The sequence below is a fragment of the Drosophila suzukii genome, chromosome 3, assembly GCF_043229965.1.
Source record: "Drosophila suzukii chromosome 3, CBGP_Dsuzu_IsoJpt1.0, whole genome shotgun sequence".
Lineage (NCBI taxonomy): Eukaryota > Metazoa > Arthropoda > Insecta > Diptera > Drosophilidae > Drosophila > Drosophila suzukii.
In genome coordinates, this window is record NC_092082.1 from 76,950,936 (window position 1) to 76,966,923 (window position 15,988).

General features: G+C 41.9%; 2 protein-coding genes across 4 annotated transcripts in view; both read right to left on the bottom strand.

Annotated features, from left to right (window-relative positions):
- LOC118877875 (zinc finger protein 395) overlaps nucleotides 1-13,812 on the bottom strand; it is a 121,751-nt gene extending 107,939 nt beyond the window's left edge. For all 3 annotated transcript variants that reach the window (XM_065867039.2, XM_065867038.2, XM_036818213.3), the window contains exon 1: nucleotides 13,237-13,812. In XM_065867039.2, coding sequence (XP_065723111.2) covers nucleotides 13,237-13,812 — 576 coding nt within the window. The remainder of the gene's footprint in view (nucleotides 1-13,236) is intronic.
- Nucleotides 13,813-14,118: 306 nt separating this feature from the next.
- On the bottom strand, nucleotides 14,119-14,815 carry LOC108013915 (uncharacterized). The gene has a single exon (XM_017079921.4). It carries the CDS (start codon nucleotides 14,326-14,328, stop codon nucleotides 14,119-14,121), a length of 210 nt encoding a protein of 69 aa, XP_016935410.4. The 5' UTR covers nucleotides 14,329-14,815.
- Between the last annotated feature and the right edge of the window lie 1,173 nt (nucleotides 14,816-15,988).

The following is a 15,988-nucleotide window of genomic DNA, read 5'->3' on the forward strand; positions in this document are numbered from 1 at the left end:
GATGATATCTGGGTTCCCCATTCCCCTCGGTCTTCAGTCCCAAAATGTATGTCATAATTTGCCTGGTTGGTTTGTTTGTTCACCCCGTGTTTTGTTGGCTTGTTTACTCGGGGAATTTGCATGCAGCGCCTCCGTTTTTAGCCATAACAACAAGTTTGCCCTGCCGGCATCGAGTGTTTGACCCATTTTCCTCCTGCCAACGAGGCGAGTGAAATATTTTGTTTTGTCTGGCAGGAGGAGGTTGCCACTGCAACTGGGTCAAATGGGGCCAAAGGGCCAACTCCCATCTCCACCCCGAAAAACTTTGATTAATCCCCTGGTTTTTGTAAACAAAAAGCCAATAGATGATGGAGTTACAGCTCTCCGGCAGCCGACAGCTTCCCAAGAACCAGCCAGCTATTTCGTCATTGGCCAAAACGGATGGATAGATGGATGGATAGATGGATAGATGGATGGTCAACAAACCTGGGAAGCGCCCAGCAACCAGACTGAAATTGCTTCCCAGTAGAGTCATTGTCTCATAGTTATTTATTTGTTTTTATTCTTCTTTTCTTCTCTGACTTTTTCGTCTGACAACCGGCATATTTTGGGACCTATGACGAAATCAGCTTTGCCTATGGCTTACAGTTAAATTAAATCTGACACGCATCTGGGCCCGAGTTTTTATGACGACTTTACCATTTTAATGGAGTTCTTCTTGGTCTTACACTCGTATGGTTTCAGTTTTGATAGCCGGCTACTTGCTTTTGGAATTTTCGTTTTGAATGGTATTCTTCAAGAGAATTCCCCAACACAAGATTGGATTCAAATTACGATTTTTAGGCTTCGTTGGACGCCACCGCCACCAAAAAAAAAGGAACCAAAACCCGCAGACAGAGGGAGACAGAGCGATTGGGCTAGAGGGAGAGGGGGCATAAGGAGCGAGTTCGTTTGCCTCACGTTCAACAGCCACCACCAAGTTTGTTGACCTTCATCAAAATCTGGCGAGGGCAACAGGCAGACACAACACGGCGGCAGACTCAAAAAATTGAAATAAAACAACGCAAAGGATCACCTGTTGCCGCAGCTGCTCAGTGAAAGAGATGGAGGGATGAAGTGAGAAAGAGACGGGGGTATATTATTAACCTTCACAGGGTAGGTTATTAACACAAAGGCAGCCTAACATGTTCTCATGAAATTTGTCAGTAATATATACTAAACAAACTAAATTATACAACCTTTCCTAAACATTATAAGAACCTGAGAATTTGTATATTTTGTAGAGGATTTTGAGATCCAGAAGGACACAAATCTCTAAACATGTATTTTTAAAAATTTGTAATTCTGTTTTTTGATTTGGAGATCCACAAAAGTAAAAACCTCTACAAAAGAATTTGGTTCATATTTTATTTTTGAATTTTAAAATTCAATTATATTTTTTTATAAGAAATTAAATTCATTATTTTATTACGATATTAAATATTCCTTTCAGTGGAAATGAAATTCCGAAACTGCTGCCAAATCAAAACACAAACGAATACAAACCACTCAAGGCTCACCATTGCAATCATTTTATTCGGCTCACAAATTATTACATAATAATCATAATCGTCAAAAGCAAAACGCAGAGGAGAGCAAACGAGACAAGTGTCAAAGATTGCAGCTGAAATTCCGAATCCAAGTACAATTACCGGCGATTTAAAAAAGAGACAGCGGAATCGATAATATGTAAATGCGTTTGTTCCCCTGCCGAAATGAACCGAGAACCGAAAACAGAAACACAAACAAAAAATCCAGAGACCCAAACAGTTGGAAGACTCGAACGGGATCAACGGCTCTCGTTCCCGAAAGTTGAATAACCCAAATGGGCGTATAAACAAAACGGAGAGGAAAAATTCAGAGCCCAGTAGAAACGAAATTCGACGGGGAGGTATATCATTATTATTATTATTATTATAATACGCATAAACCTACGACTTATTATGCAGAATTTTGACTCAACATAAGATATTAGCATAATGGAACAGTGGGCGCCATGAGTAATATAGAGTTCTGTGTAAGATGATCGCCACACCGATGATAAAACCCTTGATGACTAAGCACAACGATCGGTAATCGCAGCTTTGCATATAAAACCCCCGACGAACAAATTGGGGACAATAAATGATATCACAGCTTGGGGCTTACCCCAAATACTATCAGCTTCACATTTCAGCAGCCACTTTGTTCCCATTTCTCACTCCCTCTTCAGCCCCGATACTTTATATATATATTGAACATATCCAGTTGCATTTCCTATGTGTGTACATAAACTACCCTCTCCTTTCTATTCGGATTGCATTCAACGTCTGAGGGGTCAAAGGATTCCATTCCTTGTCGTCCCTTTATGTCATTCATGTCTCAATACGGGAATTTATGCGAGAGTTTCCTGTTTCAATTAAATTTTATTCGGGGCGATAAAATTTTACGAGCCTTCATTGTAGCGCAGACAAAATTGTCAAGAAAATGCGAATGGAATCTCTGTCTGTTTTTCATTTGCCAAATCGCAATTGCTATGCGTACTTCTCTTCTTTTTTTTTGGTCAAAAAGTTTGGAAAAAAAATGAAACTGTTATGGCAAGTGCTTAAGGAATTTCTGCATTGGTTCAATTAATATCTGGAATGGCAAACGAATCAGCGACGACGTCATCGCAAGCAACCCCAAGTGAGTGGGTGAGTAATGCCGCAGTGAGTGTGCTATATTTATCCTGTGACGTAGCCATAGGCAGTGTTTACGGCCCACACTCACTCGAACACCCACGCCCACGCCCTTTGTTGCCGCCCACGGGTAAGTGAAAATGGAAAGTGGATGAGGATGGGGATGGGGATGGGGATGGTCCACCCCCACAGCTAATGGCCAGGAGGCAGGGCCCCGGGACATTTGGCAACTAATCGCCTCGTAAATATGGCACTGCAATGGAAATTGCACGGATAATCCAGAGGGCTACAGAGGGCCACAATGGCAGGCAGGGCAAATAAAACAGGGTCAAATGAATCCGGCCTTTTCCAGTGCTCTTCGAAAGTGTGATAAGCACTCGGCGCAAAAATGCTATGTAAGCAAACAAACAACAAAAACAGCCAAACAAACTCGCTCCACATCGACATTACGTATACGCAGTGAGCAACGATGACGACAGAAATTGCGTAGCAGTTGCCAATGAAACGGAAGCATTGTCACTGACCAGGGGCGTACTCTATGCATGTAAAAGCATCGCTGGCCGGTGAGAATTTCCATTAGTGGGTCATCCCTTTTCTGCGGACGCCACTGTCAACGCCCCCCTGGAATTTATATGGCCGAAAGTGAAGAAGAAGTATGCCAGAGACACGCAGACAAAGCAAAGGCAAAAAAGCGAATTTGATTGTTATGTGAGGTGAAAACTGTTAAATACCGAACAAGGGAGGAGTTGCTGAAGTTGATATAGTGATGCGAAAGTTAGTCTCTATAGAGAGTACTTATAGGTACTTAAATAGTACAATATTTATATATTTATTGAACGACATAGAAAGTTTAATAGCATAGTTACGAGTACTTTTGACCGACATATAACATTTTTTTTTTCATTTTCATTTCATTTATAATGTCAATTTACTACTCTTTTCTTAAGATTGTTACAAAGATTGATAAAATAAATGTTATAAGATTTTTTTCTTTTATTGGGTACCTTGTTTAAGTTTTAGTTACCCCCTATAAACATTAATATCATAATAAAAACACCATGCATCTTTTAATTTTTTAATAATATTTAAGCAAGAGCCCTTAAATTTTACCCCCAATCATACATTTTTCATTATAATTCCAATATCCAATTTAGGTACAGTACGTTCCCTATTTTCGAGTGGGTGGCACGGCGAAAAAAACATCGATGGAGGTCGGAAAGGCCTTCCCTATTTCGGTTGCTTTGCATGCTGCACGAAACTCATTCAAGTTAATTTAATCGCGTAATTTACGCATGATTGGCATCGAAAACGCGTGAAGACATCGGCCGTGTGTCGGCTCAAAAGCTTCTTTTTTCTTTCATTTTTCCACCCATTCGGCTGGCGGTGTAGCTTTCGAAATGTAAATAAACGAAAATAGAGCCCAAAACGGCGGAATTTTGGGTAGTGGAGTGTGGGGGGGGGGGGGGAGGGGCGCTAATGGGCGGGATTGGGCGATGACGTAGCCAACGCGCCTACGCGGCCAAGGGAAAAATGAAAAGAAGAAGCCTCGAAATAAACAAAAAATACAACAAATACGAAATACACACATACAAGGGCAGCACAAAGGGAGGGGATGGGGAAGAGCGAGAGGGAGAGGGAGCATAGGGCCAACATAACGGTGAGAAAACAAAATGGCGACCATATTGCGTTGTAGTTTTTCGGAGCTTGGGAGGCTGCCATTTTGTTTTTGGCGCCATCTCTCCCCCACTCCTCCTCCTCTGTCTCTTTCTCGCCCATGGGTGCGTAAGTTTGGTATTTTATTCAGCGTTTTTTATTTATTTTTTCTCGTTTTTTTGGGTTACTTTGGCGGTCCAGCCGGCCGGTGGCTAACCGACTGATTGACGGACCGACAGACTGATAAAAAAAAGTCTGGCCAAACGGACAATCGGACAAATGGCCAACTGGCAGACGCTGCATTCGAAATGCGGTAGAAAGTGGCCACAGCCGGCAGCTCAGCGGTAGAAAGTGTGAAGTTTTCGACTTTGTTTTTGCCAGCCACCGGTATTATGTTGCTATTTAGCTGAGATTTAGATATGGATTAAGGCACAGACCAAAAATAATGTAATTTGTCGAGGAGAAAATTATAAAATGCAAGGCAGTGCATATAAAGTACTTTTTTAATGATTGGTGGAAGATTTTTAATACTGTTAATGATATATTTGTTTGTACTGTGATCTCTGGTAATTATCTTAGTTGTTATTTATATCAATAACAAATTTTTGTATGTTAAGTATTAAATAATACTAATAAATAAAATTTATTTTGTATATAAATTATATGATATATGTCTATTAAAGTTAATAAACAAGTAAGTTAATAATTATCATTAATCAGAGATCAATAACATGTTTCTTCACGAAATAAAAAAAAAAAATTAGATACAATTAAACAGCTTTTCAGCAACAGTCACACAACTCCATTTTCCACACTCGTAATTATCCCCGAATTCAACTTTCATCATCGACTTGCAATGGATCTCCGCCTTCCAAGCAGTAGTCCCCATCCATTTACCACTCGGGGTTCAATTGACCGTCCGAAGAACTCGTCCGTCCGGCCGTGATAAGCCGTATACGATAAGCGTGCGAGATTTACTATCGCCTTGCTTTTCAGGGATTTCCAGCTTTGAAATGTGCCTGCCACTTGAGCTGCGACTTCAGCTCGGCAGCTGCCGCTGATTCCCCCCGGGTGCAAGTTGCTGCTGTCAATTGCACATCAGCGCCGAAGGGGTTAGGGGGCGATGGAGGGGGCAACGGATGGGGGCAGGATGAGCGAGTAGTGGCAATAAATTTGTGAAAATCAAGTCAACAGCTTGCCATTGCCACACAGAAACTAACAAACATATACACAGAAAGAGTGACGTGAAGAGCAAAGACCCATTTAAACTTAAGTGCTTTATCATATCAAGTATTTTAAACATTATGACAGTCATTTTAATTGCATGTTGAGATATTACAAATATCACAAACATTTTAAATAGATTTTTAAACCCAAATTTAATGAAGATAAATTGCCGTAAGAAATTTTATTGAATCAAAAATACATTTATTGTCACTGTAGTGACCCATTTATACTTAAGTGTTTTTTCATATCAAGTATTTAATTGTATCTTGAGGCCTTATTTGTAACAACAATCATTTTAGATATATTTTTAAGCCCAAATTTAATGAAGAAATCAATTGTTATTGACTTCTAAATTGCCATCACAAATGTTTCTAAATCAAAAATCAATATATTGTCACTAGAAACGTCAATAGGTAATGAATATTAAATGTTTTTTAATAAAATCAGTTCGACCCTCGTTTTTTGCCCCCATTTCTCACCGTGAACCCAATGTTTTGCTTCAAATTAGAATCAATTTGGCTGGCAACTCGATGGCGCAGGGGCAACTGTTGCAACTCAACAGCAATGGAATGCAATAAGGGGTGCCCCTTGCCCCAAAACTCACCCCCTTACTTTTCCGCAGAGAGAAGGAAATGCTTTTTTTTCACTCTCTGTTCGGGTGGAAAAGGAAAGCCAGAAAATGCGACGAAACATTTTAATTTGATTAAATTTCATGTGACCCAAATACCGGAAACAGTTATTCTCAGTGCCCTAGACGAAAGTCGCCACCCACTGACAGCCGCCCACCGCCCACCACCGCCCACTTTGCCCCCCAGGAAGAGTGACAATGGCCTCGCATTACGAAGAAGGCAACAAAAAACCAAAATAGGGAAAACGCAGAGAAGCGAAATGGGCGCAAAACAAAATCAAAATTGTGATAAAAAGGGGGAAATGGAAAAGCGGTTAAGGGTGAACGCAGAGGGGGGTGCTAAATGGGGGGGGGGGGGAGAGTGTTGTATGCCCAACGCAAACTGGTGACGTTGACATCTTCTTTTATTTTATCCATTTTTCGGCTGTGCTCTGCCACATGAAAAGCAATTTTCATGCGTGGCTTCTTCTTCTTTGTGTGGGCTGGCTGTCTGTGAGTGTGTGCGTGTGCTTCCGCTGGCAGAATCGAGTGGAAACCGAGCCCAAAGACCCAGAGCCGGTTTTTCTTCAAAGCGAAAAATGTATAATAATACTAACAAGAAAAAAAGACTCTCTCAAACACACACACGCACACCCATACAGCGGCGAACTGAGCGTGCGTAAAGTGCGTAACTGTTGTTAATAAGAAACGGGTTTGCCTAGCGCCATCCCGCTCTCTCGCTTTGGCTGGTGTGTACAGCTGTTTTCTGTTTATCTCGCACTTTCCGCCTCCTCTTTACATTCGTATTTTTGTTTACGTTCTGTGGCACGCACACGAGACCACGACACGCACACGACTCCGACTCCCCCGCCCTCCCCTATCGACAAGCCCCACGCCCCACTCACCAACACCACTGCCTCTTTGTATCTGCAAGTTTCTCGCATCCGTATCTGTGTGTGTTACATTCTGTTGGCTTGGAAAAAACGATACATTTCGCTTTGGGTTACTTCTTTTTGTGGGGAAAACCGTCTTCCTCTATGCCTTACTTAATCACCGAAATTCAACTTCATCGCTTTCACTTTTAAATTAAGTCATAATAAAGCCAAACAAATAAAGCCTTATAACGCACATAAAGAAATACGTATAAAAAACTTAACCTACTTTCGTGTGAATAAGATACTGCGCAAAAAAAAAATTGATTGGAGATCAATAATTAAAGCTCTCGCATATGGAAACTGGACTTTTATATATATACAGTAGCCCTTGGCGCAGTTCCGCAATCTCCAAGCCAACTCTATTTCGACAAATATTTTATGATGCTCATAATAGCAAAAAATAACTGAGTCTTCCGGGTGCTGAGATAACTAAAAACTGCAGTCTTTGATTCAAGTTTTATGCAAATAAAAGTTTATAATGGCTGGCAAATATGTGCGATATGATATCGTTTTATCTGAATGGCTGTGGCAGCTGCTTTTCCCACAAAACTTAAGCTTAAGCACTTGGGAACCGATTATTTTTGTTATTTTCTTGCTGCTCGCTGTCTTTCTTTGAGCGTTAATCAAAACCCCATTTCAAACTGACCCACATACCAAGGTGGCATGTACCCAAAACGCCAGACTCACCCAGACGTAGTCGAAAAATCAGGTGTTCAGGTGTGTGAGTAAATATCTGGTTGAGCTTGTGCCGAAAGGCCGCTTGAATAAGCTCAAAAAAATCAGCCAACATAAAGGCGCTGCTTTGAAATCACAAAAAGTTTAACTCAAACGATACCGAAACAATCTATATGCATTTTTTGAAAGTCGTTTCGATTTTTGGTCTCTCACCTTCAGAGTTTTTTTTGTCGGTTGGCAATCGCCAATGGTAGGTGATAGCTCCCTTTCGATTGGGCTGATCTGTGAGTCATGATACCCTTAAAGAAATTAACACTATGGCAGAGACGGAGACCGCTTGTAACCCAAAACCACCAGAGGATAAGTCGTTCAACCTGCAAAAAGGTCACCGAAGAGCACTAGGGACCCCAAAATAACACAAAGGCCAAGCGTCTCTTTGTCATATTTACTCCCCTGGATTTATTGCTTCCAATTGGAGTGCATTGTCGGGTATAAATTGCCAAAAAGCGACCACTTTCTACCTGCTCTCTGATCTACGAGTATTCGGCAAGGTCGATTAGTCATTAGAGTGCAGCACCCAGGCCAATAACATGCCATGTCCAGAGTTCCAAAACCCAAATACTGAAAACTACAAACTGAAAACTAAAAACCCAAAAAGCCGGTCTCAAGTGGCCTGTTCCAAATACAACACGAAAAAACGGCATACAGGCAGAGAACAAAAAAGGGAATTTATGTTTTTGCCGGTATCGTAAAACCATAGCAATGCACAGAAACTGAAAAAAGGAGGGTTAGACGCAGAGTGAGAGGTTAGAGGATAGAGGATACCCTGGGCAGGTCGTTAGCCGATTCCGATATCCAGAAACCGGGTTGAACAGCGGGTAGTCGATGTCCTCTGCGAACAAGAAGGATATGGGAAGTGGAAGCAACAGCAAGCGCAGACAGGACTCGAAACAAGGTCTCATAAATGCTCAAATTCCTCAGCTGATCGGGGCCCCTGATTAACGAACTCTGAGGTAATGGATTTATAAAAAACATACATAGTATGGAAAGTTTTGAGTTAATCCAATTATCAGCTAACAGAAAACAACAAAACCTCTGATGGATTTCAGTTCGAAAGTGGCCGTAACAAATGAGCTGGCAACAAAAGTGCCACTGTCATTGCCATTCACCTGGTCAGCTGGCCAAAATGCACTTTTAGCCGGCCCAAAAAATGGGTCGCAACCAGAAAAGTGAGAGGCCAGAACTTGCTTAAATATATATGTATATACAACTTTTTTGGGCCAGCAATGAAAGTAAAAAGCCAGCCAGCTGGAGAAATGGGAGCAGCAGCGGCGGCAGCGGTTGCGTGCGTACATAAAATCACAAGGCAATGTCAATTTCAATGCCATTAAACTGAATTTCGTTTTAAATGCAAAACACAGGTAGGTAGAACGGGAGATAACGAGGGAGAAACTACAAATTACCCGGGTCTGGACGGGGCGGAAGTGCCAGCAAATCGGAGTGGGCTACCCGTCTTGAGAGTCCGGAATCTTGACAAATTACACCCGACATTTTGGCCGGCAGTTGAGCTTAATTCTTTGGGCCCTCCATTAAATGAGCTTGCAAATTATATGCGCCGCTCCTGCTGGACGCTTGATTCATGGACTACAGCCATTATACGTCATCGTAATTGAAACGCGACTGGAAATGGACGTGGAAATGTAAATGAAAATGGAGATGGAGATGACGGTGGAAATGCGTGCAACAAGTTTCTCGTTTAAAATAACCTTAGAATTAATTGCCTCACGTTTCCGAGGCAAACAAAACAAGAGAAGAAAAACTTGTTTTGTGGCAAACAAAGGCAATTGCTCAAGTCGAACCGAAAATACAAATTTTGGGCTGGAGTCAAGCACACACACTCACACACACACGTGACCAGCGAGGACAACTATTGATAGATGTAACAAATTTCCCCGCCCCCCAACAGCCAGTTGAATTTTTCGATTACGAAACCAGCCAAAAAAAAAAGCAAACAAAAAACCAATTGTTGATTGACTTACAACAGCAGCGGCGAACTTGAGCTCTTCACTTTCCAGTTTTTTTTTTGTCGAATTTGTGGCTAATGATGAGGTCATAGAAGTTGGAGCTTGTAAGTCGCACGTTTTTGTGCGACTCACATTTCCATAGCTGATTATGCCGAAAGATTCCAATACCGAGTCCCCCTTCATGCCCCCTGAGCCGATCGTAAAAGCCAGCGAACAAACAAGCTGCGATAGATACATTTTCAGTGTTTTCCCCTTTTGGGCAACACATCAAACTCGATCGGGTCACAGTCCGGGTATCTGTTCTGTATCTGCTGGATACTAGATACCACATACGACATACTGAATACCGAATGCTGAACACGGAATACTGAATACTGAATACTGGATACTGGGCACAATGGGCTGACATCGGGCTGTGGACAAGCCCACACATCTGGCTGCCAGCTAGCCAACTGACAAATTTATCGACTCGCCACACGGAAAAGATACGCGCAGCCGACTTGGCATTGGGGAGCGCGTATCTGTATCTGTATCTCTGAACTTACTGCTACACGGAAGGAAAAGCTGATCAATATGATAATTTTACATCCAAAACCATTAAAATTGGGAACATGGATTCATAAAACTCATATATCATTATAAGTTTTATGAACCCATGTTCCCATATATCATAACATAACATTAAAATATCAAAGTTGGGATCATGATCTCAAAACTATTGGGTATCATATGCTATATATTAAAGATTAAAATATTCAAATATATTTAGTGACAATATGGGAATATTTATGATATATGGGAACATGGATTCATAAAACTTATAATGATAAATTAATTTTATAAATCCTCATTTGAAAAATTTATAAAACATCTTAAAAATTACCCAACTGATAGAATTCATATTTGTTATGATAGTATCAAAATACGAAATGTCAATAGAGTCTGTTTTTCTATGTGTATCTACGCTCGTGACGAGTATCTCGGCATTCGTATGCAGCAATTTCAAATGTTTTAAGCGATTATTAGTAGAAAGAAAAAACACCGAGCCGGCAAAATACAAAAAAACAGAGAAGAAAAACAACAATCTGTGGAAACTGCAAGGGAAAGCCGAAGGTGCCGGGCAAAGTGCCACGCTGGAGGAACAGAGATGGCGAGAGGAAGAGAAAGGGACGGAGCACAGCTTGAAGCCGGCTATTGCATCTCTCTCCCGCCGCAGCGCAGTCAGCCGGCAAACCGCTTTGGTATTAGTTTTCGTATCTGTGCAGGCCTGTATCTCACAGATGCATGTGTTCCGCTCATGTATCTAACTATCTTTGTATCTTTGCCATCTATATGTCTGACTTATGACGCAATTCGAAAAGTTCATCTGATCTTGTTGCGCTCTCCCTCTCTCTGGGTGTCGCTATCTCTTTCCCACAGCCGGTTGTTGTTGTCAAGGCGCGGCCGCAGTCCGTAGAATTAATCTATATAATTAGCTGTAAAGCGTAGAAACCTCAAGCCATGTATCTCTATTTAGCCCTGAAATTGTAGCGCATTTATTGCAATTGTTTTTCCTCTAACCTCTCTTTATTGGCTTTTATTTTACTCTTCCCTTTTTTTGTTGTTGTTGTGGGTGGGTGTTTTGGGTTGCTCTAGCGGAATTCTTTCACAAAAACGAATTCTAAACAAATTTTCATTACGACACCATCATCATCAACATCATCGCGATCCGCAGAACAGCGTCGTCGTCATTGAGATTGTTTTTGGGTTCGCATTCGGCTGCGGGGCGATTCTATAAATGCCCCATCCGATGATGTTTCACTACCGAATTATTTTTCGCCGCTTTTATTATTATTAATCTTGTTTGTGTTTGTTTAGCGAGCAGTTCAACGATTCGAGTGACGTAATGGCAAAGGGGCTGTGGCTGGAGGATTAGCTAGATCATGTGTGTGGGATCATGGAGAGAAAATTCACGAACGAGTGGTATTGCTATGTAATAAAAAGGCCAATAAATTCCTTGAAACTGTTGCATTTTTCGAAAGATATTTATTATGGAATTTTATAGCTACATTGGATCAAAGTGACTTGAATAATTTTCCGGGTGTCCCTTTCCATCGAAGATAATTAAATCTGAAGAAGCTTCGGCTTTTGGCCAATCTAATCTCGGAGGGGGCTCGAACTGGCCCATAAATCAAGGAGGGGGGGGGGGGGGGGGGGGGGGGGGGGGTATTCTATATCGGAGCGCACACACGCAAGAAGGCCAACCCAGAGCGTAACCCAATTACGTGCCAAAAAGCGGAATGCGACCCTCGACAAGTATTTTTTGTGCTTTTCTTCTTTTTTATTCGTTGCATAGTTGCACATAGAACGTGATTGCACATATACACACTATATCTCGAACGGTACTGTACACTGAGCACTGAACACTGGGGTGCGAGTAAATATATGCTCTGAATAGCCGAGTACATAGGCGCATAGATACATATGTGCATGTGTATGCTGCGCCCCCGAAAAGGGGGTGGCGCAGGGGGAGGGGCTAGCTGTGGCCAAGCCAACCTTGACACAGTTTCCGCCGCCCCACAACGATGGTGATGATGATGATGTTGGCGATGATGACGACTGAAGCGTCGACAGAACAGCCAGCAGCCTTTCTCAGCTGCAGCGGTCAACCCCAAAAAAAAGTATCTCAAAGCTGCATGGAATTCGTATTTCAGTTCCCTCGTTATCAAATAATAGTTGCGGTGACTAAAGAATACAATTTCTTAACTTTTCATAACAAATGGGAAGAGAAGTTAGAAAAACTCTATGAAAATAAATACAAGTTTGTGACTTATTTAAAATTATGCTTGGATTGATAGCATTAATGATGAGTGTCAAGTTTTGTTTTTAAGTAGTAGATAGATTTTAAGGCGAACCCATTTCCATAAAGCGTAAAGATTTTTAGTCTATATATAAAGAAATAAATTTATAAAAAGATTCTGAAAATTACAAATAAATAACAACTTTTGATTTTTAAAACGTAATAACAGAAATAGGAATTTAAAACATATTTAAGGGTTTAATGTTATTAACAAAAATCGAATCAAATTAGATCAAAATATTTATGTCAAAATAAAATTGTAGGTAGGTTTTGTAAATCGTTATCTGTTAAATCGTATCTTTTTAAAAACATAGTTATTTAGACATGTACTGAAAGTATCTCAAATTTATCCAAACTTATCCTATTATCCCCTTTTCTTGGTATTTGGCTTTGAAACATTCACTTCTTGTCGATTGCGATAAAAATTAAATCCTTGTATTAAAATCGTATTTAAATTTTGTTAACCCTTATCTAATAAGCGAAAACCCATTGTTATTTATAAGAAACAGCCTTTCCATAACTCTATTATTTTATATCCAAATATCTCCAAAGTTGAGAAACTTATATATCTTATATATCATAACATAACCAGCCAACTCACCTCATTTCCAACTGTTGTGATCTTGACAATCACCTCGTCCTTGGTGGCGTCGTGCTGGACGACATCGCCGCTCTGCTCGCGCCCATTGTAGGTGAAGTAGACCCTTTGCCCGGGCTGCAGCTCGGTGTCCATGATGGAGCGGAAGCCGGGTCCGATGAGGTCCGACTCGCGGAACTCCTTGATCATGGCGCTGCGGCGGAGGGCCTGGGCGGGACTGATGTGGACGCTGGCAACGCGACGCGCCTCCACGATGACCGACGGATCTGTGGAGGATGTGGACGAGGATGACGAGGACGAGGACGAGGTCGAGGATGACGAGGAAGTGGACGTGGACGCGGCTGGCGACTCGACGGCGGTTTTGAAATCGAAGCGGACCAGGTAGCGCGTGTCGGCGTTCAGCTGGGCCTCGCCCGGCGCCAGGAAGGTGGGCGGCGGCGGGGGGGAGAGCGGTCCCAAGTACGAGGGCGGCGTTTTCACGTCCGAGATGGTGCCGGAGTACCAGAGGCCGTCCGGACCCTTGGCGCACACCTTGGTGCCGATGATGGAGCGCTTGGCCAAACGGCGGCCGGTGGACATTTTTGTACCTTCGGTTTTACCAAATGGGGGTCTTGAAATTTGCGTTTCCAGCGCTGAGAACCGCTGGTTTTCTAGTCTTCTATTTCGGTTTTACGTCTGTTTATTTGAACTTAGCGCTTGAACTTGGCCTTAATGGTTGCCCACATTTTCTCGCACTGTACACACTTTTGCTTTTTATTGCACTTTGAGTATTTGATTTTCACACTTGATTTCCTTTTAATTATATTCACTTTTTAAACGCACTTTGTCTTTTTTTTTGTTGTTGTTGAGTTTGTTATGGGTTATTGGGTGATATTTTTGGGTGATTTAAGTCTGGCAGACGTTCTTGGTCAGCCTGAAGACAAGGGACTTGCCGATACTGGGCACTTTTTTGACGATGTTTTTGTGATACAGCTCCAGAGAGAAGGTGAGGCGGTGCAGGAGCCACTGGGGCGGATGGAAGTGCGGCTTTAACTTCACATGCTCGGCGTCGCTGGGCGTCTGAATGGCGTGGCAGTTGCGTTTGTGCCTAAGCATAATCCAATTTTGACCGCTTGTAATGTCAGCTTGCAGTTTGAACTTCCTGCAAGTTGAAAGTATCTTTTTTCGTTGCTGTTGTTTTTCGCGCTTTCGCTGCCGGTCGTTTCACTTTTCGCTCAGTTTTCTTGCTAACACACACTCACACACACGGACACACAGGGACACTGAACACAGAGATACAAACTCGCCGGAGAGCAATATGGGATGCAATTGGCGGCTGCTGCACTGATTTGTTTTGGCTCTGAAGTTTTGCTACTTTTTGCTTTGTTTGGCCGTTTATTTTTTTCAAAAGTGGCCCAAGAAACTGAACGTAACACCAAAAAATGGGCCCGTTCGCCTTGGGTTTTTGGCTTTTACTTGGTTTGCTTTGCTTTTCACTTGGCTGTTTTGGCTAGTTTTCTGTTTTTCTGCTGTTTTGGTTTGGCGGAAATGGCCGAAAAGCGCTTATCGGTCTGCTCCCGAGAGTTGGCTATCAGAGACTGAGGCGAGCGAACGAGAAACGAAACGAAACGGCCAGTTACAGTTACCCACACACAGATACACACATAGGCACTGGCAATCGCTCTCCGACTCTCGCTCCCTCTCCCTCTCTCTCTCTCTCTTATTTATATGTACATTCGAACATTCGTTGTTTCTATGGCATCTACCTGCGCTTGGAGAAGCAAAATAAAACACATGTGTGCGTGAGGTGAGGCCTCCCCGCAGCATAAAAATGTTACGGGGAAAACTGCAATTTTCACGGCTAACAGAGTGTCCGACATTGGGAAATCGCCGGAAAGGCCCCACATAATTATGCTATATGCGCAGTAGCCCGTCAGCATAACAATGACGCCATCGCTAAATTGGGGAAAACATAGTGGCCTAGCATAGCATAGGAAAAAGAGCAGCAAAACATACTACGCAGTTAACAAAAAAAACCCATCCATAGAGCACTTGTCAACGCATACCCGCATCATAATTCCCGTGCGAGTGTATGTGTGTGTTTGTGACTCGCTCTGGTTTATCAACAACAACAGAGCGATAACAGCTGTGGGAGGCGGCGCAGCAACAATGTTGCGAAAACAGCTGTTGAGCAGCGAACCTCAGCCTCAAAACAAACGAGAGAGAGCCGAAAACAGTGGGCCAACCCTGCTCTGAAACCCCCTTACTTAAAGACCCTTTATATTTTCAGTTTACCATATTGAGTTTCAAGTTTTTAAGGTCTTATAGCACAAATTAGTCAAGTTAGGTAGCTTTTCCTATTGACCAGTTCAGTTATCTTGAAAATGTTTGCCTACTTTAAGGCGTTGCATGTCCTTAAAAGGCTGATATCAGATATAAAACAACAATATCTTAAATACTAATAATAAATTCCCATCTAAGTGTTAAATATTATTTTTATTTGGGAAATACAATAAACATTTCCTGACTGACTTTCCGTACGGTAAATATTTCGCACAATCTTTTTCAAAACATTGCCTACTTCAGGGGGCTTATCTTAACAGCATCCATACAAATGACATAAATGGCCTTGTTTAATACAAAACTTACTTAGGAATCAAAAGAACTTTAAGTTCATATTGATTTCCAATTTAATCTTACCAAATGCAAACTTAATAAACTATTAACTATGTTTGAAAACCTTCCAATTGGAAATCCAAATGGATCTAAAATATTG